The sequence below is a fragment of the Vulpes lagopus genome, chromosome 4 (assembly GCF_018345385.1).
Source record: "Vulpes lagopus strain Blue_001 chromosome 4, ASM1834538v1, whole genome shotgun sequence".
NCBI classification, from domain to species: domain Eukaryota; kingdom Metazoa; phylum Chordata; class Mammalia; order Carnivora; family Canidae; genus Vulpes; species Vulpes lagopus.
Genome location: NC_054827.1, coordinates 14967411 through 14988592, shown reverse-complemented (window position 1 = coordinate 14988592; position 21182 = coordinate 14967411). Strand labels below are relative to the sequence as shown.

At 38.8% G+C, this 21182-nt stretch overlaps 2 protein-coding genes across 7 annotated transcripts in view; both read right to left on the bottom strand.

Annotated features, from left to right (window-relative positions):
- Positions 1 to 11510, bottom strand: part of LOC121489579 (coagulation factor XI) — a 50470-nt gene extending 38960 nt beyond the window's left edge. For 3 of the 6 annotated variants that reach the window (XR_005987364.1, XR_005987365.1, XM_041752767.1), the window contains exons 1-4: positions 8908 to 11510; positions 8255 to 8313; positions 2776 to 2938; positions 1095 to 1201 (exon numbers count right to left, since the gene is read on the bottom strand). Coding sequence is in view for 4 of the 6 variants with exons in the window: in XM_041752767.1 (XP_041608701.1) it covers positions 1095 to 1201; positions 2776 to 2938; positions 8255 to 8312 (328 nt within the window). In the remaining 2 variants the exon portion in view is untranslated. The remainder of the gene's footprint in view (positions 1 to 1094; positions 1202 to 2775; positions 2939 to 8254; positions 8314 to 8907) is intronic. The other 3 variants (XM_041752768.1, XM_041752766.1, XM_041752769.1) reach the window with 3 other exon arrangements.
- Positions 11511 to 16845: 5335 nt separating this feature from the next.
- The window catches only part of LOC121489190 (cytochrome P450 4V2), a 28939-nt gene continuing 24602 nt past the window's right edge, over positions 16846 to 21182 (bottom strand). The window contains exons 9-11 of the mRNA XM_041751873.1: positions 20913 to 21047; positions 20641 to 20820; positions 16846 to 19480 (exon numbers count right to left, since the gene is read on the bottom strand). Coding sequence (XP_041607807.1) covers positions 19308 to 19480; positions 20641 to 20820; positions 20913 to 21047 — 488 coding nt within the window. The 3' untranslated portion in view covers positions 16846 to 19307. The remainder of the gene's footprint in view (positions 19481 to 20640; positions 20821 to 20912; positions 21048 to 21182) is intronic.

The window sequence follows — 21182 nt, the reverse complement described above, 5'->3', positions numbered from 1 at the left end:
ATAATTTATACTAAGTTGTATTAAGATATAGGTTCGATCTTATAACATAGGACACGTACTCATCCTCAGGTAAACTCCATGTTGGCTAAGTCAGATCCCCATGTTCCCAACTAAGGACTGATTCCTACACAAACTGCGGGCACAAAGCACCCATGAGGATTGAGGGAGTGGTATTCATGGGGGAAGGAAGGATAAAAAATGTTAAAACACCTGAAATTTGACACTACAAAACTAAGTGTAAATAGTAAAGGCAAAATAGCAATGATGTACAGTCACAACATGGTTATTTCAAGGTCCTGCCAGCCCATCGGTGGAGAGAATCTTTTCATTACTTTTCACTTTCAGGTCAGAGAAATAGTTTATCTGCCTTAAATTAGGATAGGTTTGGAAATTGTTTCCCAAGACATTGGTAGCAGTGTCAGAACTTGAATTTCTTGACCTCTTAGTCCTCACATTTTTTTCTAAAAAGTCCTCACATTTTTTTCTAAAAAGTATTATTCTTATTAGCAAGATTTATAGAACACAGACCTTCCGTTTGGGGGCTTAATGGGGTTTCTTAACCTCTGTGTTATTGACATTTGGGACCAGAATATCCTTGTCAGGGGGGCTTCTCTGTGCCTTCTAGAATGTTTAACAGCCTCTCTGATCTCTATCCACCAGATGCCAGTAGCATCCCCCCAAGATGTGACAACCAAAAATGTCTTCAGTTATCGCCAAATGCGCCCTGGATGAAGGACAAAACCACCCCTGGTCAAGAACCACTAGCATACAAATCATCTCAAGTAAAACAGGGAGAGAGATGCCCTCTGTGTTCTAAGATTCTTATGTGCAATCAGCAGTGGGGGAAGGTGACAGCCATCATTTCAATGTGTATTCACCTTCTGCAAATCTTACATTGCAGTGCTAATCTCATTAGTGATAGAGGCTCCTTGAGCCTGTAACTGATAAAGACAAGAGGAAGGATACATCCAATAAATAGTGTCCCCTCAAAGTGCTCCCTTCCAAATGTCCAAGGCAGTATAGAGCTTGAACAGAACCTGTTTTAAGGTAAACACATTATTCATTCAAATTTAGCTAAGGAATCAACAGCTTACCACTTATTTGATGACCACATTGCTTTAAGGAATGTCCAGAAATTGCACTTGTCCATGACATTCTTGGCAGGGTTTCTGTAACACTGTCTTTTAAGAAGCAACCAAATCTGTTTTTAAAAGACCTTTCAGTTAGAAAGTAGAATAATAAACACACACTAGAGGAAATGTCTAACATTTTTTATACACTAATAACTATGACTAGGAATAAGGAAAATAATAGAGCTTCCCTGACACTTGCTGGGAAAAAACACTTGTAGAGGAAATTCCATAAAGATCTAACAGACTTTGTAATTCTTAACTTCAGTATTATTTTTCTTTTTTAAAAACACTTTTAAATACAGAAAGTCAATCATATTAAAGAGGTAATGACTTTTCCCGTGTTCCTAAAATTTGGGGTATTATGTTTTCACCTGGTGAATGTTTTTATTTAAGAAATTAAATCAGTTATGAGAGCTGGATCTACCTATGCTGTTCAGCTTGCTTATTAATTCCTTCTAGTTTGCACTAACAGAAGACTTCATTCTATCTTTAACGTCAATCTTAATGGTTATCTCTCACAAGGATTCTAGAACCTAACTCAACTCCAAATAAAAAGTTGGGGCAGCCTGGGTGGCTCAGTGTTTTAGTGCCGCCTTCAGCCCAGGGTGTGGTCCTAGAGACCCAAGATCAAGTCCCATGTCAGGCTCCCTGCATGGAGCCTGCTTCTCCCTCTGTCTGTGTCTCTGCCTCTCTCTCTCTCTCTCTCTCTCTCTCATGAATAAATAAATAAATTAAAAAAGGTTGATGCCTCTCACACACACTCTGGGTTTTCTGTACAAGTTTAATATGTTGAATTAGCGGGTGATTACCTAATTCCAAGTTTTTCGATTCAAACAGAGTTAAGATAAAAGAAAAGACTTATGAATATGGAAATGAGAACAGTGAAGAAATGTTCATTCTGATTACTGATCAAAGTGAAAGAAAATTATGATGAAATCATGGCTGCATTCAGTCAACTTTATGAGCTAGTAGGATATTTAATGGTTATTTTTCCAGTGCTCTTACTTTTCCAAAATGCTAGTTAGTAATATATATTTGCACGTGCGTGCATGTGCACGTGTGTACACAGCCCCCTCACACACACACACACACAAACTATACATACTACAGGTGCCCAAATTGGTTTACTACAGGCCCGTTCAGACCAGACTCTTCCCAAGGTCACAAGTTCTGGATCTTATTCAACAATATTTGCAACAAAATATTTACCTTCTGTTATATTTTCTTAGGACTGAGCTATCCACTAATAGGATCCTGAGTCAGACAGTATATTTCCTTGTTCAGGTGAAATATTCACCTGTTTTTAGACCCTTTCTTGAGGCAATCACTTAACCCAAGCATTCTCCTTACATCCTTGGATAGACAATGCCTAGTTTCTATGACTTTAGGTGAAGGAAATAACTGTTTCACATGCATATCGCCAGACCCAAGACACTTTGGTTCAGTGGGCTGAACGGTTTGGGTCTGAGGCTGTGGCCTAAGGATCTGCTAATATAAGAACTGCTCCAGGTGATGCCGATGAAACTGGCCCTTCAACCCCATTTGAGAACCATAACCCTGCAACATCTATACCTTTTTGCACACGACTGGTTCTATTTTGCAAAATGACTGGCTTCTCCAATAATGGCATATCATCTTTTACCTTTTGTTTACATCATTAGTTGAACTTTCAGGAAGAAAACTGAAGAGCAAACACCTGGGGTGGAATGTGCACATCATCTGACAGTGATGGACATTCGGGGTGTACATGGCAGTTAGGTCCCCACCTTTGAAGAAGGTGTTTTTATATAATTGAGTCAGGCATCCTGTGATACAATCATTGAAAAAATACATTAATTTGCAATGAATGTGAATAATTATTTTGATAAAAATATATCTGTTCTAAACCTTCTTACTTCCTCCACTAAATACCCAAAGAGCTTTACAAGACTGTATTAAGTATAACATATTAAGGTGACTATTTGAACAAAGTATAATATTATTTAAAGTCATTCTATGGGGGGGGGGGCGTTCCTGGGTGGCTTAGTCTGATAAACATCCGCCTTCGGCTCAGGTCATGATCCCAGGGTCCTGGGATGGAACCCCACATCAGACTCCCTGCTTGATGGGCAGCCTGCTTCTCTCTTTCCACCTTTTGCATTTTCTCACATTCTCTCTCTCTCTCTCTCTCTCTCTCTCTCTCTCTCTCCTCTCCCTCTCCCTCCCCCCCCCTCTCCTGCTCTCTCTCTCCCCCAAATAAATACATAAAATCTTTTAATAAAAAAATAAAGTCATTCTACGGGTACTTCTCCATAAAAAAACTTGGTTGATTTTTATGAAATTATACAATATTTTGCACATAAATTATCTGCAAGAAAATACATTTCTAGCTTGGCTTCTCCCTGTGGGCTAACAGATTATGAAAATACCATTGCCTTAAAAATAACAAGTGGAGGGGTTCCTGGGTGGCGCAGCGGTTTGGCGCCTGCCTTTGGCCCGGGGCGTGATCCTGGAGACCCGGGATCGAGTCCCGCGTCGGGCTCCCTGCATGGAGCCTGCTTGTGTCTCTGCCTCTCTCTCTCTCTCTCTCTCTCTCTCTCTCTCTCTCTCTCTCTCTGTGACTATCATAAATAAATAAAAATTTATTTAAAAAAAATAACAAGTGGAATGCCTGGGTGGCTCAGTCAGTTGAGTGTCCAACTCTTAATATTAGCTCAGGTCTAGATCTCAGGGTGGTGAGTTCAAGCCCCACACTGGGGTCCACTAGGCATGGACCCTACTTAAAAATAATAGAATGAAATGAAATGAATGAAATGAGATGAAATGAAATGAAATAATAGGCTTCCAGTTATGGAATAAATAAGTTACAGGAATAAAAAGCACAGCATAGGGAACATAGTCAACATTGTAACAGTGTTGTATGGTGATGGATGGTAGCTACACTTGTGGTGAGAATAACATAATGTATAGAGAAGTTGAATCTATGTTGTACACCTGAAACTGTTGTAACATTATGTGTCAACTATAGTCAAATAAAAAAATTTTTAAAAACCCAACAATATACAATCTCTGTCTCAAAACCTTTCACAACAAACAGCTCTGTGAGTGTAAGGGGAGTTAGAGGCAGACTTCATTATATGCCTCTGATTTTTTTTTTAACAGAAAGAAGGAACTGAATCTCAGGGCAGTATAGAGTTGTGTAAGTAAGACCCATGTGGCTAATGATCGTCCTGGAAGAGAAACCTAGCTCTTCTCACTCCCAATCCTGTTCCCTTTTCTAGTGTGCGATGTTAAATGTTGTACCTCATCTCAGTTTAATTTAAACAAACCAAGAGTTATTAGGTACTTATTGGGATCAGTACAGAGAACACGTTTATTTGCTCGGTTTCTACAAGCAAATGCAAATGCACACATGAGCTAAATTGAAAATCCATTCTGAACTATTTGCTGTTTGGCAGTGTTCACAGTTCTAGGGCACCCTGCATCCCATGTGTTGTTAGAGTATTATCTGCTAGCTTTACTCTTCTTCTGTTTCATATATTAAAAGTAAACTTTGATGCATGAATTTGAGTTTACCTTGAGAGACCCACTTTAAAGGAAGCTTAATAAGCATTTCCGTCTTAGGCAGCGCATTTGTTCGTCTGTCAATTGTCCATTAACCACAGGATATTCTAATGATAACTTTGCCCATCTTCTAGGACATCTATTTTTGTATTGCCCTTCAGGGAATGGGCAGCTTAGACACATGTGTTTCATTAAGCACTGATGATTAAAATTTCCCCTGCACTATCCTACCCCTCTGGGGATCCCAGCCTTGAGGTCTCTTATGATGACTTAACCCAGGAAGATCGCTTTTCTTCCTCTGGGAGGTATAGCTAAGATGACTAACCCTTGGGTAAGGCTTATATTTAGAAAAAGCAGAGATCAAAAAAATAAAAATAAAAAAATAAGAAGAAAAAGCAGAGATCTCTTCAGGTGGAAGCCTGTGGGAATACAAGTTGCCAGGTGTACAGGCCTAGATTTCATATACACACAAAACACTGAGTAGCTGGTGCAGTCACAACCTGTGTTTTGAACAATTGATGTATTTGGCTGATTCATAGTTACCAAGTCATCCTCCCCTGTCCCAGTGCACAAACATGAGTACAAACAATAGCCTGTGCTAGCCTGGTAGTTCCCATTCCTCAGCTAAGCCTTTGTGAACTGCCATGTGACTTGGCTGACAGAAAGGGGCAACTAAAAACACACCAACTTTGGAACAGATTGGGAAAAAAGTTCTAATAGGTGTTCTTACTTATCCTCCTAAGTTGGTAATGGTGATGATAATGGTGATGACAATAATGATAGTAGGCTTGTTCATTTTGTATTTTAGAGTGTTTTAAAGCACTGTTATATAAGTTATCCCAAAACATAAAATATACCACACTGTCTCCTGTGTCCATGGACTTTGGGCAGGTTCTTTAGTGTTGTTAAAAAAATTACATAATCAATAAGAAAAACACCACATTTTTCTTTAAAAAAGGCAAAGAGATATGAAAAGCTAATTTACAGGGCAGCCCAAGTGGCTCAGCAGTTTAGCACCGCCTTCAGCCCAGGGCGTGATCCTGGAGACCTGAGATCGAATCCCATGTCGGGCTCCCTGGAACCTGCTTCTCCATCTGCCTGCTTCTCTCTCTCTCTCTCTCTCTCTCTCTCTCTCTCTCTATGTATCTCATGAATAAATAAATATATATATTTTAAAAAAGAAACGATAATTTACAAAAGAAACACAAGCATACAGTAAGTATATGAAAAATGGTAAGAATAATAAATACAGGGATGCTTAGGTGGCTCAGTGGTTGAGTGTCTGCCTTCAGCTTGGGGTGTGACCTCAGAATCCAGGATCAAATCCCACATCGGGCTCCTTGCAGGGAGCCTACTTCTCCCTCTGCCTGTGTCTCTGCCTCTCTCTCTCTCTGTCTCTGCATATCTAAATAAATAAAATCTTTTTTAAAAAAAAGAATCATAAATATCAGCAAGTTAAAACAACTGATGCCATTTTACTGATGAGATTAGCAAAAAAAATATTTTAATTATCTAAGTTACCAGTGTTGATGTACTGATTTTGGCTGCAAATGATTTAAAAAGCCTAGTTCAATATGATCTAGTATAATGCAATATATTGGTTCAGAAACCAGAGTCCATGACAGATTTGGCCTCAGGAATCACTGGATAGGGTACTCAGCTGATTCCATCAAGATTCAATTTCTCTTTATTTATTTGCTCTGTTCTATGGTGTTGCTGTTGGTCTCAAGTTACACAGAGTGGCAAGGTGGTGCCAGAAGCTCAGGCCTTTGCATTTTCTAATAGTTCAAGAGTCTTATTTCCAGAAGTGTAAGCAAAAGTCTTGTTGCAGGCCTTTGGCTCTGATCAGGTCATGGTAGCCAGTAGGACACGTGCATCTACATACTAGTTGAGGTCTGCTTGGGTCACAGTTGCATGGACCCAAATTCAGAGGCAGTGGTTGCACAGAAACAAATTAGGATACAGTTTCCAGAAAGGTGAATATATGTCAAGCCATATAGATGACTAGTGGAGTTGGCCTAAGTAGGATAAATGATCACTCTTATTTGCTAGTAGAGAGGGTTAACTGGAAAATCACCCCTCTGAAAGATAATTTCATGACATATATTCCAAACCTTCCAAAATATTCCCACCTTTCTAACATTTTTGTTTCCAAAATTTTGTTCTACAGAAATAACTGAATGTGTGTATAAGAATGTGCATAGAGGGGATAGCCCCAGTGGTGCAGCGGTTTAGCGCCGCCTGCAGCCCGGGGTGTGATCCTGGAGACCCGGGATGGAGTCCTATGCCAGGCTCCCTGCATGGAGCCCGCTTCTCCCTCTGCCTGTGTCTCTGCCTCTCTCTGTGTCTCCCATGAATAAATAAATAAAATCTTTTTAAAAAAAGAATGAGCACACAAAACATGACTAGGGAAGATTACAAAGCTCCAAAAAATATGATATATATAAAAAATAGCTATAAATGTTATAAAAGTTATAAAAAAGTATGTAGAATTAATAGCATCTTTGTTAAATGTGTAGATAGACACATGTAGAAAAATATCTGAAAGACTAAAATAAATTTTAACAGTGACCATTTCTGGATTATAGGACTACAGACAATAATACATAGTTTCCTATTTTCTGCCTACCTGCATCTCTAATTTTCTTAGCATGATCATAATTATTATTATTATTTTTTTTTTTTTGCCAAAAAGATAAAACTGAAGTGGCCATATTCTATAGCATCTCTGGCTCCTACTCCTCAGCAATCAATGAATTTAATGATCATGGCTCAAAAAAGCAATTAGACATGGAGGGGCAGATTTGGGTTTAGGAGGGGAAAAATACCTTCTTCCTGAAAAAATAATATCTCTTTACAAATGTAACCCTTTCCCAAGAGGTGTTTATCTTAGCCATCCATCTGAAAGGCAGATAAATAATCACTGGGGCGTGGCCATCTTAAGTCAACACAGACTCAGAAACCACCCATAACAGTGGCTCATTCCATTCCATAACGATTAATGAAAAACAGTGTCCAGAATCATCTTTATTCCCCGAAAATTTAATGGAATGACTAGAGAGAGAAATAGGGTTCAAAGCCTGGTGTTAAAACCAGAACTATTCAAATGGATGATTTACTAATTTAAATTTAAACCAAATACTTTCATTTCTGAAGTAGTTCCCCAGTGGCCTAAGAGAGTAAAAAATATACACCTGGTACCTATAACAACACTTGGGTTGGATCCAGACATTATAAACGCCTATACATTGAATATTCAGATAAAGTTTTTAAAATATCTTGATAATAAAAATGGAGGGCTGACTGTTTAAGATCTGCTTTGTAAAGAGTCATTTACAAACAGAAGTTTCTGTTTGCCCACAGACATTCTCACTTCTGGGCTCCCCCACCCCTGTGTGTCTAGGGCAATACATCTGAGAAGTGGCACATGCCCCTGGATGTTATAAGGATTTATGTCCTGACCTACTGGATCTGCCTCCATCTGGAAGCTGTATGTTCAATAGCTTTCTCCAGGGCTGGCATGTCTTGTTAACTACTTTCCTACACACAACTTTACATCTTAGAGATAATGCACTCACCACAGGAAACTGTAGCAAAGAAGCAAGTGAAATAAGCGGCTTGCCTGAATGAAATCATCCTAGAAGAGAAAGCAACACATACATAACCCTGCTGGTTACAGATCATATTTATCATAAGCCTTAATTTCAGGTGATAGAGATCTTCTTATAGATGTCTGCATTGCGAATCTAAACACGTAATTACCGGTACAGGGAACAAGAGCTTCTGTATATTTTACAGCACAAGATACAAACTGAGATCTCCAGACTACTATCATGTTAACGGCTCACTTGCCATCAATGTTTTTGATAATTATGGAAAGGGAATTGGTAGAGGGGGGTTAAACAGTTGTGAAATCTCTTGATTTGGGGAAAAAGAAAATGATTGTAAATAGTGGCAATAATATTGGTCCAGAATCCCTAAGGAAAGCTCTCAAAATACTAAAGCCCATTGAAAAATTTTAAAGCACTCAGCAGTCTCTTTGATTTTAAAATATCTTAGAGTAAAAGATTTCATATATAAGAATATCAATTTCTCTTATATTCTCTAAATACAGTGGAAATTAGAACATACGGATAGCTTCTTCTCAAAGTAGAACTATGCTTAATTAAAAAAAAAAAAAACACACACACGCGTCTATTTGGAAGCAATCAGAATAATAGAAATTCTCTACCTGAGAGCACAATTGCTTCTGTGGCTCTGGAAGTGAGGGAGTCTCTTGCCACTTAAAAATGGACGGTCCTCAAGCTTCCCTAATAGGGCACTGCAGGCAGTATTTGCTTGGCTCCAATATTGACTTTGGTTTTCTGCCAACAGTTTCAACTTTTTGTCCTGTCAACATATTCTATGAACGTCCCATTCCTGTGTTCAGCTATTTAATATATTAACTATTTCATGTTAGGGCCACATAACGCATGCCCAGATTTCCATTTTTAAAAACGTTTATAACTTCCCCCATTATTTGGAGTCATGCAGCTTAAATCTCATATAACTGAACTTTCCCCATTGCAATTATCTGGCTGAAAACTGAAAAAGGGATGCATTATAGGTAGCTCCTTCTCCTTCTGGGAAGATCGTTTGGCTAATGATAACTATGCTTTTCCATACCCTCCTCAAAGAAGCATGTAGCCCTGAAGTTTTGAGTATGGAAGGGAATTGGAGGATGATTAGGTCCTTCTCCCACCCAACTCAGGAAATGATATATAGCAGGAGTTGACAAACCATGGTTCACAGATCAAATCTGGCCTGGTGCCTATTTTTGTAAGTAAAGTTTTATGGGAACACAGCCACACCCATTCATTCATGCATTGTCTATATTTGCTTTCATTCTACAACTACAAAGTTAAGTAGTTGTGACAGACAGTATGACCTACAAAGCAGAAAAAGTTTACTATATGGTCCTTTTCAGATTATGTAAACTGAAACCTGCTATATAGCCCTCTAGGCAGAGTTTAGACTTCCTGGTTGGGAAGTTGAGATGACCTCATCTGGAAAAAAAAAATAGACTGGTTTGCCTAGAAATCTGTTCCGGTTTAGGGAGTTCTATTTTCTTATTATTTTTAATAAAAAGTCTCTGTATACACTACATATACCTTCTTGCAACTACTTTAATATTTTAAAAATGAATCAGTTACTTAATTACTCAATTACTTAATTATTTAGAGAGTGCATTGCAGGGGGGCAGAGGGAGGAGAGAGAGAATCTTTATGCAGGCTCCATGCTCAGCTCGGAGCCCAGTTTAGGGCTTGATCTCATGATCCTGAGATCATGACCTGAGCCAAAATCAAGAATCAGACAGTTAATCGACCTAGCCTCTTCTTGCAACTTCTATACTTCAGCCTAGATTCGCCTACTAGATCCATACAAAATAATTTATTCTCTTTTTTGTGTGCTTTTTAAACTCTTAAAAGACCATAATTACGTGCCCACTAAATCTCCTTTGTTTGCTAACCCTCAAAATTATTGTACATTCTGACTAGTCAAATAGATTTTTAGGGAGTTGATTCTTACATAAATATTTTATGCATATTACTGCAATGCAGAACTGTGTTTATTAAAAATGTAGCATAATGTTGCTGGTAAAATATTTTCTGGCTGTAATGAAGCAGCATATTTCAAATATGCATGCTGTACCGCCTTGTAGATTCAGGGTATCAACTAGTACACCAGCAATCAACAAAAAATAATCCTCTGTCCCATGTAATATAAAAGAATTTAAATTTGGGATCTCATCTGTTACCGGCCTCAACAGAAAAAAAATGATGAGTGGAACAAAGCTACCCTGCCTCCAAAGCACAGCTGACCTCCTAGAGGTTGTTTCCCTAAAAGGGGAGATTACAGATTTTACCCTTTTTACACATACTTCTGTGTTCCATTTGAACTTCTCTTGCAGCAAAACAGAAGTCATTCTCTAGTAATACAATAAAACTAAAAATTTCTTTTTAGAAGAACAAAATCAGAAATAAGTTGAAAAGAGGCAATGGTAGGTAGAATTCTAAAATGTTCCCCCAGATTTCCCAGTCTGATCCCAGAGACTGAATGTAAGATAAGATGCCCTGTCTGTCCACAATCATGTTGTGTTGCATGAGGAGAGCAATTTTGCAGGTGCAATTAGGATTGCTAAAGAGTTGATTCTGAGCTATCAAAATGGAGATGATGTGGGGGCCTAATCCCATCAGTTTTCTTCTGCTGTTAGCCTAAGGAGAAGTCCAAACTCAAGTGTGAGAGAGAGTAGTAGTTGGCTTTGACATGGATGGGGCCTGAGGCAAAGCCCCCAGAGTGGCCTCTAATGCTTCTAACAAACTGAATGGGCTTGGATGAGGATTCTTCCCACAACACCCACACCTCGATTTGGGGCTTGTGAGATGCCAAAAAGGGAACCCAGCTAAGCCTACCTACTGATCCACATAATGCGAAAGGATAAATTAGGGTTGTTTTGAACTGCCAAGATTACAGTCAGTTGTTACACAGCAAAAGAGTACTAATACAGAAGGTTATTATCTGAAGTGACAGTAGCCTGGAGAGAGGGGGTTGGGAGCTGGACACTTCTAGAGGAAGGGAGGAAGGGGGACACTTCTAGTGGAGTATAAGGGCTTTGGGTGCCAGGGTGGGCTGGTGGCATGGTAGTGATCTGCCATGGGATCTTTCAGAGAACCTGTGGACTTAAAAAAAATGGGGGGCACCTGGGTGGCTCAGCGGTTGGGCGCCTGCCTTTGGTTCAGGTCTGATCTCAGGATGTGGGATCAAGTCCCACATTAGGCTCCCTGCGAGGAGCCTGCTTCTCCCTCTGCCTGTATCTCTATGTCTCTACTCTCTCTCAGTCTGTGTCTCTCATGAATAAATAAATAAATCTTTTTTAAAAAAATGGTAAAAGCCCTGAATCTCTAAAGCTGTGTGGCCAGGAGATGGGGCAACGAGAAAGGAGATAAAGCTACACTGTGCTGCTCATTAAGAAAAGAATCTCAATTCACTGAGAAAGGTCTTTGATGGTGCACATTTGACTCTTGAAAGATTTCTGCTCTCTGGATCTCTATGGCATTAAATGTCCCTGAGAAGGGTCATATTTTAGGGTCTTTTCTCTTCCCAGTGCATCTCAGTGAGAACTGGAGTATCTTATATACATAACACCACTATCATCAGCACATATGTAAGTAAAATATACATTAACAGGATAAATTACAAAATAAATATTTTAGCAGAACAGCTGTGACTGTCCTTGTGGTAACATAACAGCTGGAAGGTTGGAGTAGCATAGACTTCTTTTTTTTTTTTCTTTGCCAATTATGTCTTTTTTTTTTAATTAACTTTTATTGGTGTTCAATTTACCAACATACAGAAAAACACCCAGTGCTCATCCCGTCAAGTGTCCACCTCAGTGCCCGTCACCCATTCCCCTCCAACACCCACCCTCCTCCCCTTCCACCACCCCTAGTTCGTTTCCCCGAGTTAGGAGTCTTTATGTTCTGTCTCCCTTCCTGATATTTCCCAACATTTCTTTTCCCTTCCTTTATATTCCCTTTCACTATTATTCATATTCCCCAAATGAATGAGAACATACACTGTTTGTCCTTCTCCGATTGACTTATTTCACTCAGCATAACACCCTCCAGTTCCATCCACGTTGAAGCAAATGGTGGGTATTTGTCGTTTCTAATTGCTGAGTAATATTCCATTGTATACATAAACCACATCTTCTTTATCCATTCATCTTTCGATGGACACCGAGGTTCCTTCCACACTTTGGCTATTGTGGCCATTGCTGATAGAAACATCGGGGTGCAGGTGTCCCGACGTTTCATTGCATCTGAATCTTTGGGGTAAATCCCCAACAGTGCAATTGCTGGATCGTAGGGCAGGTCTATTTTTAACTCTTTGAGGAACCTCCACACAGTTTTCCAGAGTGGCTGCACCAGTTCACATTCCCACCAACAGTGTAAGAGGGTTCCCTTTTCTCCGCATCCTCTCCAACATTTGTGGTTTCCTGCCTTGTTAATTTTCCCCATTCTCACTGGTGTGAGGTGGTATCTCATTGTGGTTTTGATTTGTATTTCCCTGATGGCAAGTGATGCAGAGCATTTTCTCATGTGCTTGTTGGCCATGTCCATGTCTTCCTCTGTGAGATTTCTCTTCATGTCTTTTGCCCATTTCATGATTGGATTGTTTGTTTCTTTGGTGTTGAGTTTAATAAGTTCTTTATAGATTTTGGAAACTAGCCCTTTATCTGATATGTCATTTGCAAATATCTTCTCCCATTCTGTACGTTGTCTTTTAGTTTTGTTGACTGTATCCTTTGCTGTGCAAAAGCTTCTTATCTTGATGAAGTCCCAATAGTTCATTTTTGCTTTTGTTTCTTTTGCCTTTGTGGATGTATCTTGCAAGAAGTTACTGTGGCCAAGTTCAAAAAGGGTGTTGCCTGTGTTCTCCTCTAGGATTTTGATGGAATCTTGTCTCACATTTAGATCTCTCATCCATTTTGAGTTTATCTTTGTGTATGGTGAAAGAGAGTGGTCCAGTTTCATTCTTCTGCATGTGGATGTCCAATTTTCCCAGCACCATTTATTGAAGAGACTGTCTTTCTTCCAATGGATAGTCTTTCTTCCTTTATCGAATATTAGATGACCGTACATTTCAGGGTCCACTTCTGGGTTCTCTATTCTGTTCCATTGATCTATGTGTCTGTTTTTGTGCCAGTACCACACTGTCTTGATGACCACAGCTTTGTAGTACAACCTGAAATCTGGCATTGTGATGCCCCCAGATATGGTTTTCTTTTTTAAAATTCCCCTGGCTATTCGGGGTCTTTTCTGATTCCACACAAATCTTAAAATAATTTGTTCTAACTCTCTGAAGAAAGTCCATGGTATTTTGATAGGGATTGCATTAAACGTATAAATTGCCCTGGGTAACACTGACATTTTTACAATATTAATTCTGCCAATCCATGAGCATGGAATATTTTTCCATCTCTTTGTGTCTTCCTCAATTTCTTTCAGAAGTGTTCTATAGTTTTTAGGGTATAGATCTTTTACCTCTTTGGTTAGGTTTATTCCTAGGTATCTTATGCTTTGGGTGCAATTGTAAATGGGATTGACTCCTTAATTTCTCTTTCTTCAGTCTCATTGTTAGTGTATAGAAATGCCATTGATTTCTGGGCATTGATTTTGTATCCTGCCACGCTACCAAATTGCTGTATGAGTTCTAGCAATCTTGGGGTGGAGGCTTTTGGGTTTTCTATGTAGAGTATCATGTCATGGGCGAAGAGGGAGAGTTTGACTTTTTCTTTGCCAATTTGAATGCCTTTAATGTCTTTTTGTTGTCTGATTGCTGAGGCGAGGACTTCCAGAACTATGTTGAACAGCAGTGGTGAGAGTGGACATCTCTGTCTTGTTCCTGATCTTAGGGGAAAGGCTCCCAGTGCTTCCCCATTGAGAATGATATTTGGAGTAGCATAGACTTCTATTTGTCAAGGATTAAAAAGAGGAAAGAGGGCAGTAGGAAACACAAGATGCCATCATTAAGCAACTGATCTAAAAAGGCATCTTTCATTCCTCCTGTCCCTTTACTATGCTTCACTTCTTTCATAGCACCTAGCACTGTCTGATACTGGGTCCTCTATTTACTCATTTTTATATTGTCTTTCTGCTGCACACTAGCCCTCACACCTTGCTGTTAGGCTTGGGTCTCTATCCCCAGAGTAGTATTTGGCATTTATTGAAGGAAAGTGTGAAATGAATAAATAAGTAAATAAATAAAATATTAAATTTTGTTAAAAGAAGGAAGGATGGAAAGATAGGAGAGAAAGAAAGAAAGAAAGAAGGAAGGAAGGAAGGAAGGAAGGAAGAGATCGAGGACAGGATGGTCCTTTTATCCACAACTGTGGACCATCTAAGTCATGTATGAAAGTCACTGTCACTCTCGTAAGTGAAGAGGAGCATAGGTAACACTGACAGCAGTTACTGGACTGATAGCCAGACTGGTCTTAATGCCATGAATATCCTCTGTGGGAGCAGATGTCCTCTTGAGGTTCCCTCCAACTGCTCAATAGGAGACACTTCAAATCTTGGTTTTCATAAACAATATTGTTTCTGGTGGTAACAAATCAACATTGGACACATCAAGCATCACTGATGGAGTAACAATTAATTGTGAAGGCACAGGAGGCCAAAAAGCCTGCAGCACAATCACATGCCTAGGAAGTTGTGGCCATATGAAAAAAAAAAATTAATTGTGCCTGAGTGTATTAAAAGTCTTAATTTACTCTATTTCCATAAGCATAAAACTTCAAGCTGACAATTGACTTGAGCAAGAAAGGAGGAAGTCAAGAGTGCAATATGGTAAAAGAGAGTTAGGCCTCCATCCTGGGAGTGCCCAGGGATCAGTCCTGTGCTGACACATCCTTCACCATTCAGCTAAAACACATATTTTTAAACTATGGATAACATTCAAAAATAAATTTAAAACATTCTAGAAATAAGAAAACCATGCCTAAATACAGTAACGATTTTTCTTTTGAGAAAAGGGCTATTATAGGTTTTTTATATGAAATAGGAGTTTGAGTATAGCCATTGTTTCCATGAGACCTACATTGGCTAATGCCAGGAAAGACAGGAAAGAATTCATGTAAACTGCAACACAAAGAAAATGCTGGATGGGAGGAGGCAGGAAGTGATGGGAAGGAAAAAGAAGGTGCCAAAAAGTATCTCTTAGGATCAAGAGAGCAGGAGTTGGAACATCTACAGGCTGGGAGTAAATTTAGAAATTGAATTCAGTGCAAAAGGCCCAAAGAAATACTCCATTTGGTGAATTTCTAGACCAAAGAATTTCTAGACCAATTTCAAGAAGCAGATGAGGGAATACACAATCTATTAGTAGTAATTATAGATGAGAGGTTTGGCCCTGGAATTTGGAATGCAGCTAGCTAGAAGGAAAACTGGGGTGAATCTAGTTTAATTAAATCAAGAAAAAATGATGAACTAGTCGAGGGAACACATCAGGATGGAGCTAAGGAACTAGACTCATGTTAGGGTAATCCCAGCTGGCTTCGAAAATAAAGCACTGGACTTTTAATTTTCCTACTATCTGGAAATTTATTATTTCTCATACATACAAACATCAAATCATTATGTTATATGCCTGAAACTAAAATAATGTCAATTGAATCTTAATTTTTCAAAATTCTATTGCATTTAGGGATGCCCGGGTGGCTCAGAAGTTGAGCGCCTGCCTTCGGCTCAGGGTATGATCCTAGAGTCCTGGGATCGAGTTCCACATCAGGCTCCCTTGCAGAGCCTGCTTCTCTCTCTGCCTGTGTCTCTGCCTCTCTCTCTCTCTCTGTCTCTCATGAATAAATAAATCTTTTAAAAAAATTCTATTGCATTTAAATGACTAGCAGACATATGTTACCAGCTGATGTTATCCAGTGTAGAGAAGTACTGAACAGCACAAAGGAAATACGATGAAGACCTAAGATTGTGTCCAAAAAATACAGCACCTTTCTTTATCCCTCAGCTGAAACGACAAACACTAAGTTGCTTTGGGTTAGAAATGAAAGGCAATCAACCTAAGAAAAATGATGATAGCCTGGTCCTCGGGCTCCAGGGCAGAGGTGAACAAGTGAAGAGTGCACAGGGCAGGCATGCAGGTGGCCTTCAGCATCCCGTGGAACATGAGACTCGGACCCTCCAGGGTTCTGTTTCTTTTCTCCACATCTTCTTTACTTATCACCTTCTTCTTGTCTCCTAGGAGCTGTTCAGAGGCTCAACTGCCAATTGATCCCCAGTCTCACAACTTGAAATCTCCTCCAATTCCCAAGGGGAGAACTCTGAGTGGACCCTGCTTGGGTCACTCAACTTAAGCCAAGAGAGCAAGATTGCTCAACCAGAACTGCCTATTTATAGTGTACATATGTCGGGGAAGCAAAAAGGCGAGAAACAGAAGGAAAAGGGGGGAGGTATTTATCATGGGGTAGTTCCAAAGATAGAGAGATTGCTGTTCCTAAAAAATAGGTGGTGGTGGTGGTGGTAGGGCTTCCAGGCAAACTAAAAAATTTGTCATGTACCTACCAGCATCTCATTAGATACTGGAAAGAAAACATTGTGATCGTCCAGATACATTCCAGAGTAAAAATTGACTTTTTATTTTTATTTTTTTGTGGGCAGCATCTCTTTCATTGTGAGACAGGTCACTGGTCCAGAAATTGATAGTCTTTAGTTGTCTGTGACAATGAACAGAGCATCGGTCAGTTCACTAGTTCATCACCTGGAGAAAGTTTCTAAACTGTAAATGCCCGGGACACAATTATACTGATGGTTTTGCTGATTCCCTGGCCTCCCTCTGCAGGAGATTTCACTTTCTGCTATCAGCTGAGCAAAATGTTCTGGAATTTATACTTCTCCTCTGGTTAATTCTTCAGAGTCAAGAAAACTCAAAATCAGTCTATGACAAGGGTAAAAGGAACATTTTTTTAGAAAGTCTGAGGAGCACTGTTGACATCAGCTCAAATGTGCTATTTCTTTTATTACTCATTATGAATCAGTCACCCACTAATTTGCCTTCAGAGCTACCTATATTTCAAAGTGACATCAATTCTTAGAATATAATGTAACACTCATGATTAAAATGTAATTTATGTTTCTTGAGATACCTCTTTCAAGCAGTAGTAAGACAGGGTCACAGATACTTGATCATCCTCTTATTAAAAAAAAAAAAAAGTCAGCATCTGCATATCAGTACCACAGACCATAACATAATTTCTCAATTCTACCTCTAACATGGTTAAGAGGATTTCCAATTAAAATACGAATAACAATTATTGTGGGGCTACATGAAGATCTTAGACCAAAAGGTAACATTAAACAATATTTTACTTTAAATTTAATTTCACAGACAATGTAGGGTCACTAAAAAGGAGAAGAAGGAAAAGGAGGAGAAGGAGGAGGAGGAGTAGAAGGAGGAGGAAGGACTAGGAAAGTAAGAAAAAAACAAGTTTTATATCTAAATGCATAACATTGAGAAATAATACTAATTTCCATGAATAATACTTTATCCATAGTCATCTGGGAATACGATATTCTACTTATATCTACTTTCTAGATAATAAAGGTAAGCATACAGTGGGAATCTTTTTCAACTGTATCATATACTTCCTTGACTTTTTCTCATCAACTTAGCAACTGCGTTGTCTGCACTGGGGTTTCTTGGGGTAGTAAAGTGGGTAGAGATGCTGCCCCTACCCTAAATGACAGCTTGAAGTGCTTATAAATGGCTTTGGTTTTGTAATCTCTTCCTCTGATACTCATGGAAAAATAGAAATTTCACCCTCTTAATTTGTTCCTTCTATCTGCTATTGCCTTGGGAAATTTGAAGAAACAATCTTATTAAAGTTTATTAAAAGTTGTTTTTTAAAGTCACTGAGTGAGGGAGTAGAGATACTGCCTATGGAATTAAAATTCAGAGAATGTGAGTCAGCTATCAGCTTGATAGGTATGTTCCAGAGGATTGAATTTACTCAAAGTCTAACACCAAACAAGTAAGATATTACTGGTCACAAATATAGATGAACGGCTTTTCTTTTCCTTTAATAATGGAAGAATTCTAAAAGAAATATCCAAAATCAGAGGCAGAAAATCTGTGTTCTAATGATACATCTAGTTACAGACCTGAGTTCCATAAAGTAAAAGCACACACAGTGAAGTCTATCACACTGAGAATGGAAAGATGTAGAGTACAGACCTCTAATTCCAGCCCTGTCACCCACTAGTAGTATGACTCTGGGCAGAAACTTAACTTCTCATCTATCTCATTCCCTTCTTTTTTTTTTTCATTCCCTTTTCTAATAAAAAGGAGTACAATTAGATAAACAATAAGGTCCTTCCAGCTCCAAAAGCCATTACTCAACCCTGAGGCACTGCAGGGGATTGGATATTACCAAGAGGAATCTTTCCCAACTGTATATGGTATACATGGATAGTTGTGATACTATGCATAATGGAATCATAGCTATAACCACCTAGCCAAAGGGAAATAGGAACAGAACCTATGAACAGAACTTACAAATTATCTATTCTACGTGATAAAATGCAAAAAGTACCGTAATAATTATTCTCATAATTGATGCCAAATATAATCTAAAAACTTAAGCTTCTCATGTCTAAGTACTTACCCTTTTCAAATTAAATGCATATGTATATATGCATATATATATATGTATGCATATATATTCCCCAGTCAATAGGAATACCTTTAAAAAATTCTGGAACTTCACTTAAATTATATCCTTTGGGTCTCACAATTGAAATTGACTTGGTCTGTGGATCTCTCTATTGAAAAACTTGTCTTACGTTTATTTAGGTGCCATCTTCAGTTGGCTCTACTTTTGGGATCAAGCCCAAGGGTAAGATCCATGGTGGCAATGAAAATATAAAACTCTTTGGAGGACTTGACCACAAGGTTAGCAGGGACAGGAAAGAAATAGGTCTAGGGATTAGGAGTATTGAACTCAGATCTAGAGATTGTAAATCTAGTTTCCTTCAAGAAAGACCTTTTACATGACAAAGGCACAGCCCAATTATATGGTTAAGATTCATCTGCATTTCTCCTCTTCAACTTGATCCAGATGCCATTAGTTGGACGAAGAATCAACTCTCCTGCCAGACCAAGTTCTTCTCTTTTCTGGTTGGATTCTACCCAAAAATGCCTCAGGATACAGGAAAGAACAGTCTTTTCTTCCATTATGGCAAACCTTTGACCTTCAAATTAATGTAAATAGCATTAATTTAATTATACATATATCTCAAATCTGAAAATTATAGGTCCTACTAAATGAACCAAGTAACTTTATATTTCCACAGTAGGAACAATCAGAATCATTTGGGATGTTTGTTAAAAATGAAGATTCTTCAGTGCCCTTCTCAGCTCCTACCTAGTGCATCCGTATAGCTGGGGTGGGATAGATGATCATATTTGAGCAATATAGCAAATAAATTCTGGGGTCACTGAAGCATGAGAATCACTGTTCCAGATGGCTTTCTTATTATTAACTTACCATAGAGTCACCAAATATGCTTCAGATTCATCCTTATAGATCCAACCTCATTTTACTAACACATACATTTACATGCATGATAAAATGCTGGAGATCCTAATGCATGGTGATGTGCATTCATTTTAAGTACTTCAGCTGGCCATATGGTAAGCATTGTTTTCATTTTGCAAGATGCAATTCTTAAAAGCAGTGAACATAGACATTAGGTTAAATAAACTAATTGTTACAAATAAGTTTTCTACCATATAAGCCATATCCTACTTTGATCCAGAATCAATATTTTAAAGCTCTACCATGTAACTAATGGTGCTGTATGTTATGGGCCAAACTGTGTCCCTTTCAAATTCATATGTTGAAGCCCTAACCCTCGTACTTTGGAATGTGACTGTATTTGCAGATAGGATTTTTACAGAGGTTACTTAACTTAAAATGAGGTCACATGGACAGACCCTAATCCAATCTGACTGGTGTTTATATAAAAAGAAGAAATCCGGATATCACACACAGGCAAGACCCTGTGGAGATATAGGGAGGAGATGACCATCTACAAGCCAGGCTTTAGGAAGGTCTCAGAAGAAACCAACCCTCTGGACACCTTGATTTTAGACTTCAGATTCCAGAATATGAGAAAATGAATATCTGCTGTGTAAGCCACCCAGTTGGGGGTCTCTTGTTATGGCACCCCTAGCAAATTATTTTATGACAGTCTTTTTTGAAACAATAACATCTAGTGATATAGAAGAAAAAGAAAATCAATTTTTTAAAGACTGTTGTCTATGAGACACTACATCTCAAAGAAGTTATTGTGAGAAACTCATTACCAAGTAGGCCGGACAGGTCAAACCAATTCTGATGGATACAAACCTATACAGTTTCTGGGTCCAGCAGAAAAGGGAATGTATGCATATGGGTGGCGTCCTTGCAAATTTTCGGGAAAGAACCGCTCTGGCTGGAACTCCTCAGGATTTGGGAAATATCTTGGATCTCTATGAAGTGCGTAGGGAATGATGATTGCTTGGGAGCCTTTCACAACCTTGTAACCCGCTGTCAAGAGGTAGGCAAAATGCCATAAGAACCAAGTGAGATGGGCATTAAAAAATCCATTCTCCCCACTCTCTTGATTACAGAGTTCTTACCGACTACACAATCTTCATTAAGATTACGGGCAAATAAGGGAACTGAAGGAAAAAGGCGAAGGCTCTCCTTAATGACACACTCCAGGTATTTGAGTTTCTTCAGGTCTTCTAAGGTAGCAGGACGATCAGACTTCCCTGATTAAAGAAAATACATGAGATGACAATGTAAGAACTGTCTGGGCTTGGGGGATGGAGGAATCAAAGAGGAATTAATCAAAGCACTGAATGTTAAATACTTAGAGCCAAAATAGGATTTCTAATATTACACAT